This window comes from Leptonotus elevatus, chromosome 9 (assembly GCF_054856555.1).
Source record: "Leptonotus elevatus isolate MCC_2025b chromosome 9, RoL_Lele_1.0, whole genome shotgun sequence".
Lineage (NCBI taxonomy): Eukaryota > Metazoa > Chordata > Actinopteri > Syngnathiformes > Syngnathidae > Leptonotus > Leptonotus elevatus.
The window spans coordinates 19,795,304-19,810,007 of NC_141247.1; the positions used below are offsets into that span (position 1 = coordinate 19,795,304).

The following is a 14,704-nucleotide window of genomic DNA, read 5'->3' on the forward strand; positions in this document are numbered from 1 at the left end:
AAGATAACATTAAATGTCGGGAAAAAATAACACATAAAAGGTTAAATTTGTCAGGCAAAAAATGTTGATTAAAAAGCCTTTTTAATTAAGCCATTAATCCTGATTAATCAAATTTCTAAAACGTGATTAATCTGATAAAAACAAATTAATCGTTTGACAGCCCTAATAAATATTCTGTTCTCCTGGCTACACAATAGCACTCCTTGAGCTGCTGTGTCAGTTTTCAGCAATAATGGCTGTTTTTTTTTTTTTCTCTGTCCACATAACTAATTCAAATAACCACTGAGAGAATTTACGACACCAACGGTCTTGTAAGCTTCGATTGACAATAGTGATGTTTACATGATCCCAGCTTGATACCTTTGCTTCGTCTCATACTCAGAAGGCTGTGGTGTTACCGTGCCTTTTTCCATTATCCACCGCTCGACAGGCACCAACACTCCCACCCCCACCCCCAACCCCCCTTTTTTTTTAAACAGCCTTTTTTTCATTGGTTTTTACTTCGATATTTTGAGAGCAGCTGAAGCACAGTGTGAATTTTTGGCTGTCCTTTACGACAGGATTACAGCCCCCTTAACCTTTCAGCCGCCTTCTCCATCATTCGCTCTTACGCGTCCCTACCAAGCTGTTCCTTAACCTCTCCTCTGAGGGACAGATTGAGAGGGACGACGAAGAGAGAGCAAGATCACAGACAAGGAGCAGGAACAGATCCGCCCTCTCCAAAAGAGGAAAATGGCCACCTGAGGATTAGGAACTGCATACAACGGCTTCAAATTGTCAAGCCTGCATTATTTCACATTTTCACAAAATCCCTTTCCGCATTCTGACCTTTCTGATATTTAACTCCGAGGCTCATCTGTTGTCACGGAACCTTTTCCCTTTGCAAAGGCAAGGCAGTTAACATTCAGCCCTTCCTCTATGTATTGAGGGAATTGCAGATTCATTTAATAAATCTCCAAAGTCTATCAGTACGGGTTTATGAGTTTCTTCATGAACACCTCCAAAGGCAAACTCACGTTTTGTCTTCGGCCGCAACTTGATGCCACACTTGATGTAACCAACAAGTCAGTTTTGGTATATTTGAATCTTGATCGGAGGATTGTGACAGGATTCCATTTTCCCCGTCAATGTGCATGAACGGTACGAGCTATTATCGACGCAGCCTTCGAGGCTGACCATGCGAACAAACTCCGATTTCACCTCCTTTGAATCTCAAATATAGTCCATATTTGGGCTTCATGTTAAACTGTATGCCCATATTTGACACATACAGGCTCACCCACACTATGATTTATAGTGACAGAGCTACCCTGTCGACACCTGCCATCCAATCCATGCCTGTCTGGAACACTAACACTCAATATGCTCGCTGTTATTCACCCCGTGCCAACACCACAGGAAGCCAAAATAGCAGCAATGGGCCATAAAAATGACTGAAAGCATTTTTTTTTTTAAACATGCTAGCTATTTTCTATTTTTTTTGTTTTACATTTATTTGCCCAGGTTCCCAAGATACAAGAAAAAAGAAAGAAAGAAAAGCAAACCGTGTATTACAGCACCTGTCACATCCAAAAACAAAGGCTTTATTTTCTCGAGAAATTTGAAAATTGCTAGTGCAGCTTCAGGAGTTGTAGAATTTATTTGTTTTATTGTTATTAGCTGCTCTTCTGTGTTTCTGTTTACAACCTTCACACACCCACGCAGACTCTTGAGTGCTTTTAAACATCTCAATGTACGACCATCACATGGTCCTCCTTACTGTGTTTGCGGCCATAAGCCTTTAGAATAGCCTGTGACCTTTCACCTTTACCCGAAAAACCCACGCACAAACTTCCCGTCGTTTTATGGTTAGCATTTTAAAGCAAATATACTGGATCAGGTCATGCGGCGTGTTAAAGGTTTAGTTCACCGACATACACAAGTTTGGCACATGGAGCAATACAAAAGTCTCCACTCGCTTGCACTTTGCACTCATTTAAATATTCATGACTCTGCAATTTACGTGATGCAATAACTGGCAATGGTCACTTGGGTTGCAAATGTTTTGCATTTACCAACTGCTTGTTATGTGGCTTGTCTTGACTTGTCACTATTTAATTAATTTCCTTTCCTTTATTAGGTCTGCTGTCATCTTTAATAGTATCATTTTAAAAAGATGATTTATATATGTATGTATGTATGTATATATATTAGGGGTGTCGGGTAATTCAAAATTTTATATCTGCTCTAAATCTGTTCTTCCTAAATGTGGAAAACAATGTTAAATAGAAATATGGCCGTATCTTTTGTTCATTGATGCAGTAATTTCATAATAAAGCATAAAATTGAGTTAAAATAAAAAAAAAATTATTGTATTGTAATAAACGAGTGTGATATTGATTTGTATTGAGGTCATTTTTCTGCTACTAGATGGCATAATTGCATTTGTAAGACACTGGTGACAGCTCAGTGCTTTTTTTTCTTTTCATATTAAGAGCTATCTAATCTTCAACATGAAGTAACTTTAAATTGTGAAATACAACGTGAACCCACTCTCCACAAATATATATATATTATTATTAAATTAAATACTGCAAAATTTTGATGTGGACATGTGTGCTGCGTTGCAAGGGGCGGTTATTAATCGCACGATAAAAAATGTTGTGGCGTTAAAGGAACATTAAATTTTGATTTTATATATAAATATATATATAAACACCCTGTATAAAACAGCATTTTAAAAACTCAAATCGTACACGTTAAATTTGTTGACCTCCTGGTTGACTCCCACACTGATCGATTGACAGCCATTTTTGCTAGCCACAGGCCCTGCCGTTAGCAGTCAAAAGGGTACGCGTACCAAAGTTAAGTATACAGCCGAGAACAGTTCTGTGCAGGAAAGTAGACCTGATCACGACAAGTTGACATGGTGTTCAGGTGCCCTGGAGGGCTTTGCACTTACACGCAGCACAAGGACAACATCGCATTACCTGGCGTGCCGGGGCGCAGAGACAAGTTGCTCACATTAGCGCGCATACGCGATAGCCACAATCTCGTGTTTTATTCACATGTAGCCACCTCTTGGGAAGCTGAAATCCTTGCTCTTGCATCGTCAGCCTTGTAGTTTAAAGCCTGATCTCTTGGGCGTGTTCATGTCAATTAGCATGTCGTTAGCCAGTTAGCCCGTTGTCTGCTGGCTTTTTTTTTTTTTTTTAATGCTTCTCTATAGTCTCGTTTCGATTTAATTCATTTTATTTCATTCATTTGTAAAAGAAAAAAAAGACAATATAAAGCAATGTTGAAATTCAAAGTAAAGTAGAATAAATGAAAGGGGACAGAAAGAAGTTAAACTTGTTTTGTCTGCCCCTGATCAAGGCAAAAAGAAAAAGAACACAAAATGAATGACAGCGAGCGGTCAAGACGCTTTCAGTATAACAATTCTACAAAATAATTCAACTGTGTCCCATTTTGCTTTAAGTCTTTTTGCAATAATTGTTCTTTTATACATTTTGCAAAAATACAAATAGACTGAGAAGATCCAAATTATTCCACACCTTGAGTTGAAACGCATCTTTCTATTTGTTTTGTTCTAAATTTTAGGATTGGAAGAAAAATGTCTGTTCCTCTTCATTTGTACTCACGTTCCCTTTTTATAAATTTGGTTTGTATATTAACTGGTAAAATTTAATTAAGGGCTTTATGAAATATTTTAAGGCGGTTAAACTCATCAAATTTGAACGTTTTTAGATGTATGAATAATGGAATAGTGTGGTGTCTGTAACCGCACACGACACGAACAGCACGTTTCTGTAAAAGAAAGATGGATTCAGTGCAGGCATTTCAAGAGAAAATGTTGAGTTAAGAATAGATATGAGGTGCATTTCTGAAGAGAATAAAAATCCCCTTCAGAATCATTTAAAGGCTCTCAATCTTAAAAACAAGTCGAAACAAAAAAGCACTGATTTTAAGGAGGCGCTAATTTAGAATGCAATGGTATTGCTTTTTACAATTATGCCAATTTGTGGAGTTTATTGTTGCTTTTAAAGTCGGTTCATTATATTGCTGGAAATGTATTATGATTTGTACAATTATGACTGTGCTCCGACTGTTATAAAGTGTGCTTCTTTTATTTATCTTAATATTTATTATCAGAATTTGTTTATTTATGAATTGTGTGACAAAAACATTCACGTTGCCATGTTAGTAGTAGTACGACTCTGAAAAAGTAGAAACTTCACAAATTTGTCATATTCATCACACGATGATTTTTATGTGACAGAACTGTACTTTATAATTTTTTAGTGTCGACCATCATTACATGGGTACATTAACGCTGATAGCATTACTACTTTATTATTGTAAAATGAAAACTTTGCTATCCCCAAATTACAACTTTGCTTTGTCAGAAAATATGACTTCTGTACATGCTGGTTAGATTAAAACAAATATGACAACATTCTGATTAGATAATGATGTAGTTTCTCTGAAGTCTTTTTATCATATTACACATTTTCCTTGTACGGTTGACATTATTTTCTTATTATATATAATGTTGTTCTTTGTGATATGGCTGTAATACATCTTTGTATTTGATGGTATTGAATACGGTTTCACGTAACGTCAATATGTTTCTTTGTGATCTTAACTCATGCTGTGGCGCTTTCATTGAAGGCAATTTCAATGGAATAATCCACACAAATCTGTTGCTTTTTTTTGAAATTGCCTGTTCCTCTCTATGTCTTTGCCTGCTTTACCAAACAGGTGCCCATGCGAAAAAACAGGCCGAGGATTTATCGGATAACGACGGTGATGAAGACGAAGGTATTTTCATGGTGAACAAAGATATTGCATGGTTATTCAAATTCTTTTTTTCATTATTATTATTATTATTATTATAGTATTTTCTTCTCATTACAATATTTATTTATTCATTTTGTTTTTATTGACATTTCCCAAAAGGGTTGAATGTATGTGATCGACATCTGAATTGAACCAGCGTTATTGCGCAAGAGTCGGTACGAGACTCGGGTGGCAACCTACATAATAGTCCCGCTTAACTCATTTGAATGTCTCATGTTGACAAGGTGTTGTTACAAGAGTTGAGGTGGCGGTAAGAGACCCCTCTGGAGGTGTGGTCAGCCACCGCATTTATGGCGAAAATGGCCAAGAGGAAGCGAAGCGGCGGTGTCATATCTGCCTATTCAGCAGGTCCTCCAGCAGATTTGGATGAGGAGAGGCAGTTCACGAAGACCGCTGGAGAGGATTAGAGGCGAGTGGTGTTGAAAATGGAATGTTGCTGCTCAGCAATCGCATTGTTCACTTTCCATATTTATCTTGGGATATTGCAGGCTCAGGCTGGATCTCTTGGTGAGATTAGAATGAGAGATGATTCTCGTGCTGCAACAGAAATGGCTTAAGTCCCGGAATCTTAACCAAACCCTTGCTATTGTCTCGCCTTTGCCATGGTGAGCCACTCCAGGGCAGGTGATGCAAGCGTGATGTTGAGTATCGGGATAAAGAACTGTCAGAAATTGGATTTTGATGTCATGTGTTGGCTTATTTGGTGAAGGAGATTCTTTTGGGTAGAGAGCTCCTCGAGGAGGAAGATTGAGTTGTTTATTAAGTTGTAGAAACTGGCAGAGGTGGGTATTCCGTCAATACGTCGGATGCCCGTTTTGACGAATGAAAAATGTCAGGAAACGTCGAAAAACTGCCAGACTAATAAGCATTGACAGAAGATCGCTAGCATATCTGATGACTGTTGTGTTGGGGACTGAATCTCGGTTCCCATTCCCCAAGACTGATCCTTTTTTGTGTTTGAGCGTATGTATAAAATGTAGGCTAAACGCTAAAAACATAGCATGTTTTCCCATAATTCCAATTTCCAAGTAAAAAATAAATAAAGTTTTCTAAATATTAAAATATGCATTGTTTCGTAGTCATTTATATATATATATATATATATATTGTAGTTCATGATTTCCGGTTTTTTTTTAAATATAATGATGCATTGACTTATCCTCAGCAAGGAGCAATTGGAAAAAGTAAAAAAATACAAAAGTACTATATTAAAAACCAACCTGAACATTGAATGTGACAAAAAAAAAATGAGAAAAATAAAATATAAACTCGATTGCTATATAGTAAGGTTTTTATAGTTAAAAAAATCATTGTATTTTATTACAACTTTTAATGAGAAATTGATCACAAAACACAATAAAAACACTTGTAGAAAAAAAAATAGCTTTATAAAAAAATATATATATATGTCGGAAACATAATGCAATAATTTTACAAGGATTAAATCAGGCAACAAGTAGCAATAATTCATATTTTATAAGCATCAATCCCTTGTATTAGTAAAGCATTTGATTCTTGAACGTTTAACTGTCTAAGAAGCATCATAAAACTTCACCTCTTCCCTCACTCTGCGGGAGCCATGCAACATTATGTTACCTCAAGATTAAAATAATTTTAAGAAGAAAGAAAAATGCTATGTTTTTAACATTTAGACTACATTTTATCAATGCATTCGAACGTTCTTTGTAACCCACGGACCACGCAATGATATTGCCCCATTGTGTGGAAGCACGGTAAAAATGACGAATGACCTTTGCTGTTAACCTTGTAAACTGTTTTTACTGCCGGTCCTCTAGCAGTGACGAACTGTAATTTAGCAATGACAGAGGCATGGTTAAAATAACAATTAACCCTATAAAGCCTGAACCATGAACTATATTACAGAAAATTCTGACTCCTTGTAAATGGAGTATTTATTGGTCCTTTTGAACAAACTACAAAAACAATCAAATTGAAAATCAACTTCCACGTATGACTTTTGATTTGTGTCATATTTGATACATCCGGTCACAATGCTTTAAGTTTGTACATTTATAACTAAATATAATAATAAATATATATATCAAACATAGTATTTCTAAATCAATAAGAACATTTCCCATTGTTAATAAGTAAAGGTGTCTCTACTTTCTCAATTGGGGCGATCTTGCAAGGTTGTTGGAAAATCCATCAGCCGGGTGATACTGCAGATCATTTACATCAGGGTTTTAATTGGGGAGGGGGGGAGTTCTCATGAAATAGAGGGCTCAAAATATCTTGTATTTAATATGATATGTTTGGTTTTATAGGGTTAAGGAGTGATAGACTGATGATGATGACAGTTTTTTTTTCTTGAAATAGTGACAGACTGACGAGTGGCCCGGAAATTTACTGACACGCCGGTGGGAAGTTAAAATGGCAACTGAGGCGCTAAGATGTCTCCAGATGTTGACTTGTTTTCTCATCCCACTGACGGCAAGTTTCTTTCAGTCCTTAGCTTTGCGTGGCTTCAAGGTAGGCCCACATGCGTGTGCGAATGTTCGCCTGGAGTCCCATTGAAAATGCTGACAAGCGTCAATTTGTTTGTCTGGCACGTCTTCAACGCTCGTGTTCACACTGGCTTGGTCTCTAAGCCATGCGAGGCTAGCCTGACTGAAATTGTGACACATCTATTCTTTGCCGAGCGCAACTAATGCTATTTGCGGAACAGCGCCATCGAAAAGCACAATAACATCCCAGTGGAATCTCTGCCGCGGCGCTGTAGCTAAAGCCTGTGTTGGCCACCAATCCCTTAACATGATCGAGAAGATTTTCATTGTTCTGGTAAATAGTTCTTTTTGAAGTGTCAGCCTGAGACAGGAAGACGGAAGGAAGAGTTGTTCAGGGACTCCCCTGTTTCTCTGTTTTTCGCCCCTTAAGTATTGCCTCTTGAAAAAGGGCAGCATTCACTCAAGGATGGATTTCAACACAACACAAACGGAAAATTCCTCGCGAGCTGCCTCGGCTTTTACTCCCCGGTACTATTACTGCAGGTAATAGCAATCCCCTTCTGGTGAATGCAGTGCGTATGTCACTGATGACAATTTAATGTTTGTTTTCATGTTAAAGGCCAAGCAGAATAAGAACACACAGAGAACTCCCTTGCTCACTCTTTGGCCATTCACCTCTCATCCACATTTTCATTCATTGTGCAGCGCCGCTGTCTTGTCTGGCCGCTCAGCACCTCCATCGCTCAGCCTGTGCATTACTATGCTGCCTCTGTCTATGTGGGGATAATTCCCTCCCTCCCTCTACCTTTGAGCTGCCCCCCCCCCCCCCGTGTTACAGCCCCTAGATATGTCCTTTGATTCAGTCCGTTTTTATTAGAACAATAAGAGTGGAAGCATGCATTTGCTATGGTATCAATACCTAACAGTAAAATAGTCACGTCTGTCTCTGTAATGTTAACTGTCTTCCAAATGATGATTGGAAATATCTATTAAATGCTATGTGGATCTAAGCAAAATGAAATGCTAAGTACATAGAAAAATGTGAAAATATAACACCTTTGTTCAAATTTCTTACAACCGGGGTCACCTACCTTTTTAATAGTAAAAGTTCTTTCTTGGGGTCTAATTAACTCTTCTGAAATTTGCTAAAATTACATTGGAGTATATGTTAACTTTTTGAGCACCTTTGATGCTCGACAACACTAACGAGGAGTGCCATTGACGGAACTTGTCGTCAGCTACGACAATTACGATTTTTTTTTTTTTTGAAAGTGTGGAGAAAATTCTTAGTCAGCTCTGGTTTGATCATTAAGATGAGAAAGTAAAAAAAATAAAATAAACCTATGGCCAGCAGGCAGCAGTCTGGATAAGATCAACGTGTATCAACCATCATCATCATCAACATGGCGGATTTTGGAAATGTGACGGTCACAAACAGATTGTGATTGATCAAAGTGTTTGTCACGTTAAATCTACTACAAAATAATGTGACAAAAGCGAGAAATGATGACGGAGATATAAAATAAGAAGCAGAAGGGATGACGTAATATACGTACACACCCGGACAAAATACTTGTGTGCAAATAGTAATAGTTTGCAAAATTTGCCAAATTGAAAATTGTTACACTGGTAATAATTTGTAAATACATTATTTTTGCATATTTTCATTGCTGTTGTTGGTGTGTGGTAGAAAAAGAAGACTAAAAAAAAATATTAGCATATATATTTTATATTTTCACATGATTTAATTTTCAAACGGTCTACTCATGTGGTCCATTGGTCCAAAGAAGAAAATGAGCACGCTTCAGTAGAATTGAGCATGATTTGCAATAATACAATAAAGCGGAAAAGCCTTTTATACGTGACCTTGAAGACGAAACACGCCGTCGACCATTCTTTAAGGATTGCAAAAACAATTAGCATTTTCAACAAGTCCTGCTGCGAACATAATCTAATTAGCTATTTCTTTTGAGTTTGTATTGAAATTTAATGGCACCTCGTTTGAAAGTAGGTTTCGCAAATAGCCTGTGAAAATGCACACAAATAAACGGCCGACAACGTGAAGGAAGGTAAAATGACCTGCTTATATACACTGTACGTCTTTCTGTCTGTCCGTCTGTCCCCGAGGCTCCCCCTCTAAGCATCCCGTGTCTGTTTTTCCTCTTCATGTCTTTCGGAGTGACAGTCAACCCAGTGGCGCCGCCACGGTCGACTCAAATTCAGCCTCGGACTCCCTGCGGCAACATGAGTGTGTGCAGGCCAAGTCGCTGGTGATTTACGCTGTCCCACAATAGACATCCAATTTTCCAGAGGCTGTTATTACAATGTAAATAGGCAAAGTGTGAGCTTACAGTCACCTAGCTGCTGCTGCTGGATAAAAGTGGCCATGGAAATAAAGGAAGCGAGGCTAAACACGGCTTCTGTGTACCAAGTTGCTCCCCGCTAATGAAAAGTAAATGCGTCTGTGAGTCCGTCTGCCTGCTGCTTGGCTGCAGCTCCAGTCAGGAGGGAGGCCTCCGCTGAGAGTGTACGGCCCAAAACCATCAAATAAGTAAAGCGTGCACGCACTAGGACGCATAAACAATGCTTGCTTCCAAGCCCCTGACGAGGATAGGCGCACAAACACAGAAGCTCTGCGTGGTTACAGCGCCAGGGAGCAGAGCCGAGCTCCACCTGCCCGGGTGCGAAATGAATTCCATTGCACTAGGATAACTGGATACCAATCTAAAAAAAAAAAAAAAAAAAGCCCACAGCTCACCTCGGACTGCACACCTTCTATCCCTTTCTTTCTCATGCCACTAGGATCAGCACCATATGTATTTACATGAAGATTTTGTGCTTGCATTGTACGACATTTTTGTTCATGTCTGACAAACCCTGTCATCATTTCGAGACACTTCTGTTCTCAGCATAGTGTAGTCGTGGAAGTAGTCATGATTTCAAAATATATCGTAACATTTGCCTTGACAACCGAGCTTGCCGCGCTCCCCCTCCTCTCACTGCCTCGCAGTCGGCGTCTCGGAGTTCTCTACCATTACGTAAACAGATTATTCAGTTCTACCCCCGAAATGGAATTATTAACTCATTTGCTCCCAAAAACGTATAAATACGTTCTATCTTAAATATACCCATGCTCCCAAAGACGTATTTAGCCTATACATATTTTCTATGTTTTTCTTATGCTAGAGAATAGAGAAGGCTTTAAACTGAAGAGAATGGTTAAAGCAATGGTAGTACAAAAACGTCAGCAGGTGACAGCAGAGTATAAGAGATCAACCAGGGCCATTAAGCAAAAAACAGTTTTGCTTTTCAACAGATTTGTGAATAATGATGAAACTATTCTTATGGTAATTGCTGCAAAACGGAAACAGATTTTTTTTTCTTGGTGAAGGAAGAGACTATTCTTTATTTTGGTAGGTTCCATGTTTTTATAGCAAAATAACCTAATATTCTGTGGGCCTTGCAAAATCAGCCAAAATCCAGTAAAACAGCCGGGAGCGAAGAGGGTTGCGTCAGTGAAAATGGCTGGGAGTGAATAAGTTAATAAACATAATATAATCCTTATTTGGTACAGTTTTTGTGTTTTCTGAAAAATGAGGGGGGTTGGGGGGTTACTTTTTTTTAGGAGGGTGACAGTAAGCAGTGGTAGTCCTAGCTTGAATGACACTATGCATAAAAAATAAAAATAAAACTCCAATGAAAACCACGGCTTATATTTTCTTTAAAATATCCTGAATTATAAATACATGAGAATATACTCAATATGCTGAATTAAGGAATTAAGTAAAATTAAAATTACAATATTTAATTGCATAAATCGAAAGAAAAATCCCCAAAGGAACCATTTTGATATATATCTTCAATGGCTGAAGATACTCCAAATGTTTGAGGATTGCTCCTGACGTTACATAGAAGCACAATATCATTTTAATATAAAACTCAAGTGATCATGTAAACAACATGTCCAAACAAGAATACAAACTTGCGCTTCCTTTTGTGTAATGTCAATTCAAAATCCGAAAAATTCACAAAAATCGCAACTCGCAAATGTCGGTAATCAAACAATAACACACTTCTTGCTAACCTTGGCTCCTCCCTCAAATAGCAACCCCCAAAAATCCCAAGCCGTGCGGCTGCACATATTGCACATACAAGAAACTGCCTTTGTAAATGAGTTCATTTGTAGTTCATTGGTGCTGCATTCAGTCAACATTACATACAAATGAGTCCCATTTTTTGCTAAATCATTCAAGGGCTAAAACAGGTTTAATGATGGACTAGTAGAGTTGACAGGTTGACTCACCTCAGGTGCTAGCAGCCCACGCTTTTTTCTTTTTCTTTTTCTTTTTCTTTTTTTTTTGGGCTCCTGCCCTTTTCCCACAAGTGTCAAGAAATAATTGGTGAAGAACAAGCAGGCGGACATAAAATCTAAAACCTGCAAGACTGGTCAATTCGACACATGTCCGTCAGATTCATTTCATTGGATGTCTTTCCAAAAGTTGGCTGATATTAGTAGAGGTAATGCACGTCAAAATATTGTGTGCTTTTGACAACACAGCTCCGTTCTGGCCCCAATGCAAGTGGACTTCAGCGATGAAAAGCAAAGGTAGGCACGTTCGCCTCTCGTCACTTCCCGTTATTGTTGGATGCCAACATTTTCGGCGAGCTCTTGATGATCCAAAGCCTTGAAAAAATACACGGACTGAAAAACCTGCTTCAGTCGATGCTCAGTTTGTGTATTTATTTATTTATTTAAGTGGGCATCCGTCAACAACAAAAGAGATGAGAGATGCAGGTGCCGCCCTAAATTTGAAATCGTATCCCGATCTGTCACAAAATGTAGTGCCTTTATTTTATCCGGCTGTTTCAACTAAAAATGAAAATGTTGCGACCAGTTGTATATATGACAACAGGTTTTTTTTTAGACTGAAAAGTGGAATAGAATTTATATTTGCCCCTCACCCACCCATAGTTTTGCTGCTGATGGAGCACGTACTTTTAACAACATTTTAAACATGATGATGATAATAATAATAATAATAATAATAATAATAATTCCTTCCACTAATTTATTTCAAACAAATCCACCTGCGCCACAACTTAGACCTGCTTTTAACTGGTCTACTTTCTGTCACCAAATTGTCTTAAAAAAACAAATAGGCTTCCTAGTGATTTTTAAGCATTTTTGCAGCTCACATAAGCAGCAACTCAAACACATCCTACCTGTTTGTTGCTTTTGCTTTAGTAGTATGCTATTTTTTTTTTTACACAATATGACAGCTTTGATTTTTCCATTGGTGACAGAAACCAATTCTCGTTTCATTCTGGGGGCAAACATCTGTCTTTGTGTGTTCAGGATTACAGCGATAGCTACAGGGAACTCGGGGTCCCCTCGCATGATTTTTCCCAGCCGTCATCCATCCTCGGCTCCACTCTCTTTCCCATGCAACGCACGGCGCGTTCCCTCGTGCCAACCGCACATTTCGACCACAAGCCACCAGCCAAGCAGGAAGTCACCTTCACCCAAAGGTCATTGCTGCCATTACTCGCGCAGCAGGGATGCAAAGATTCATAGAGGAGGCATTCACTTTCACACTTCTTTCATGTGTGACTTGCCATGCCAAGATTTTTTATTTTTAATCCATAGGACACACCTGAGTTAATCAAGGAAATGTCAAGAGAACACTGAGATTGCAGCAAACGGAAACTGAAGGGAAATGATGGATGCCAGCCTGTGAAAGTCAACTGGCTTGTGACGGGTTTTTTCCCCCCTCACGTCCTTGTGATTACACTGTTTGTGAGTGAAAAGACGAGAATTTGTTACAGCGTGTTCCTTCACTTTAGCACTTTTCCCTCCAAGGCCGAGTCACCCCCCCCCCCCCCCCCCCCCACACACACACACTGAGTAACTCATTTGATGTGGATGAAAGGAAATGGAAGCAAATATTCTGTGACATTCCAAATATTGTCAGCGGCTTGTAGCGGCTGTATCATGTGCTGTAATTACACCAAATGTTTTGTAGAAAAGCTCCACAGCAGAGAGAGGGGCGGAAAGATGCTGCCATTTTTAAATGTGAAAAGAGCCAGTAACGGACCTGTCATGACTGAAGTGTGAACCTTGGCCCGACAAGAACATTACAGTAGGATGCGTGTCATGTCCGGCCGCATCAGGACATTGTCACTCGTAGCTAAGACCCCCCCCCCCCCCCCCCAATTGGCCCACCGCTGACAACCACCAAGTGCTGAATTCCAGCCGCACTTATCTCCTCTCCGCCCGTCCACGTCCGTCTGCGCCACTCGGCTGTGTTGAGGCCTGTTCTTAATGTCGGATATGTGTGACTGATTTCAGTCAAGTTGGATTGTGGCAACGCTACAAAGGCGCAGATGGAGAAGGAGAGGGGATAAATGACTGGGTTTCACTTTTTCAGAAGAGGAATATTGACTAAGCTCAGGAGTGGGCAAGAGGGCCCCGCCAGCAGCCCAATCACTCCAGTACTCACTTGAAAGGTTCTGCCCCCTTATGTCCTGTTAAAAGACACGCTTTGCTGTATTTTTTGGCACTTGTCAGCGGGACTGTTCACAGCCACGCGGAGAAGACTCACAAAAACTTTGCAGGCTTTGATATAAAGACGAAGATATGCTGTTGAATTTGTATGCAAAGTTTCTCTAAAAACACTTTAGTTTAGTGCACCAGCATATATGACGTCATGGATTTCTTTTTGTCACAATTTTTGCTACACTTCAGGCAAGGCAAGGTAGCTTTCATGGTTTAACTCAATGTGCTTGACATAGTTACCAAACAAGGACTATTTAGACGAGAGGAATGTTAGAAGAAAAGTGGAATAAACACCAGAAGTTGCGTGAAGTCGCCATCCATGTCTTAATGTGTTATTGTATTTGGTTCAAAGAGGATAAATCGTTTTTACAAGTAAAAAATATGACGTTTGTGTATCCTTCCTATTCCGCCTTTGTTATTCGGTGTTAATAAGTGGCCGCATGTCATTTTCATCTTTCATTTTTATTATGATAAAAGTGGTTCACTTTTTTCAATTCAATGATTTTTTTTAGGATATACGCTTCTTTTGTAGAATTAACTTTTTTAATCAGTAGCAAAAAAAATGTTTGCATGTAGATACTAAAAAAAAAAAATACTGGGTTATTTTTGCTAACCCGCTCGCTGAGTAGCAGATTTAGGTTACTTTTACCCAAGGTTGGATCATTTGACCAAGCAGGTTGGTTTGAAGATTGGATTTGGGTGGGCTGAAGAGCTGAAACTGGTCGCTGCTGGGTAGAGGTAGTTTTTATCCATTGTTGGGTCAAGATTTTGACAACACCCTCAACACAATGCACTGGGTATAACCCACACTCTTAAATCTGATGGGTCAAAATAATCAAAT

General features: G+C 39.0%; 1 protein-coding gene across 3 annotated transcripts in view; it reads left to right on the top strand.

Moving 5' to 3' along the window:
- Positions 1-14,704, top strand: part of nlgn3a (neuroligin 3a) — a 168,203-nt gene that overhangs the window by 44,829 nt on the left and 108,670 nt on the right. For 2 of the 3 annotated variants that reach the window (XM_086084636.1, XM_086084637.1), the window contains one exon: positions 4,741-4,800. The exons of the other annotated variant lie outside the window; for it this stretch is intronic. In XM_086084636.1, coding sequence (XP_085940762.1) covers positions 4,741-4,800 — 60 coding nt within the window. The remainder of the gene's footprint in view (positions 1-4,740; positions 4,801-14,704) is intronic. 3 annotated transcript variants of the gene reach the window in all.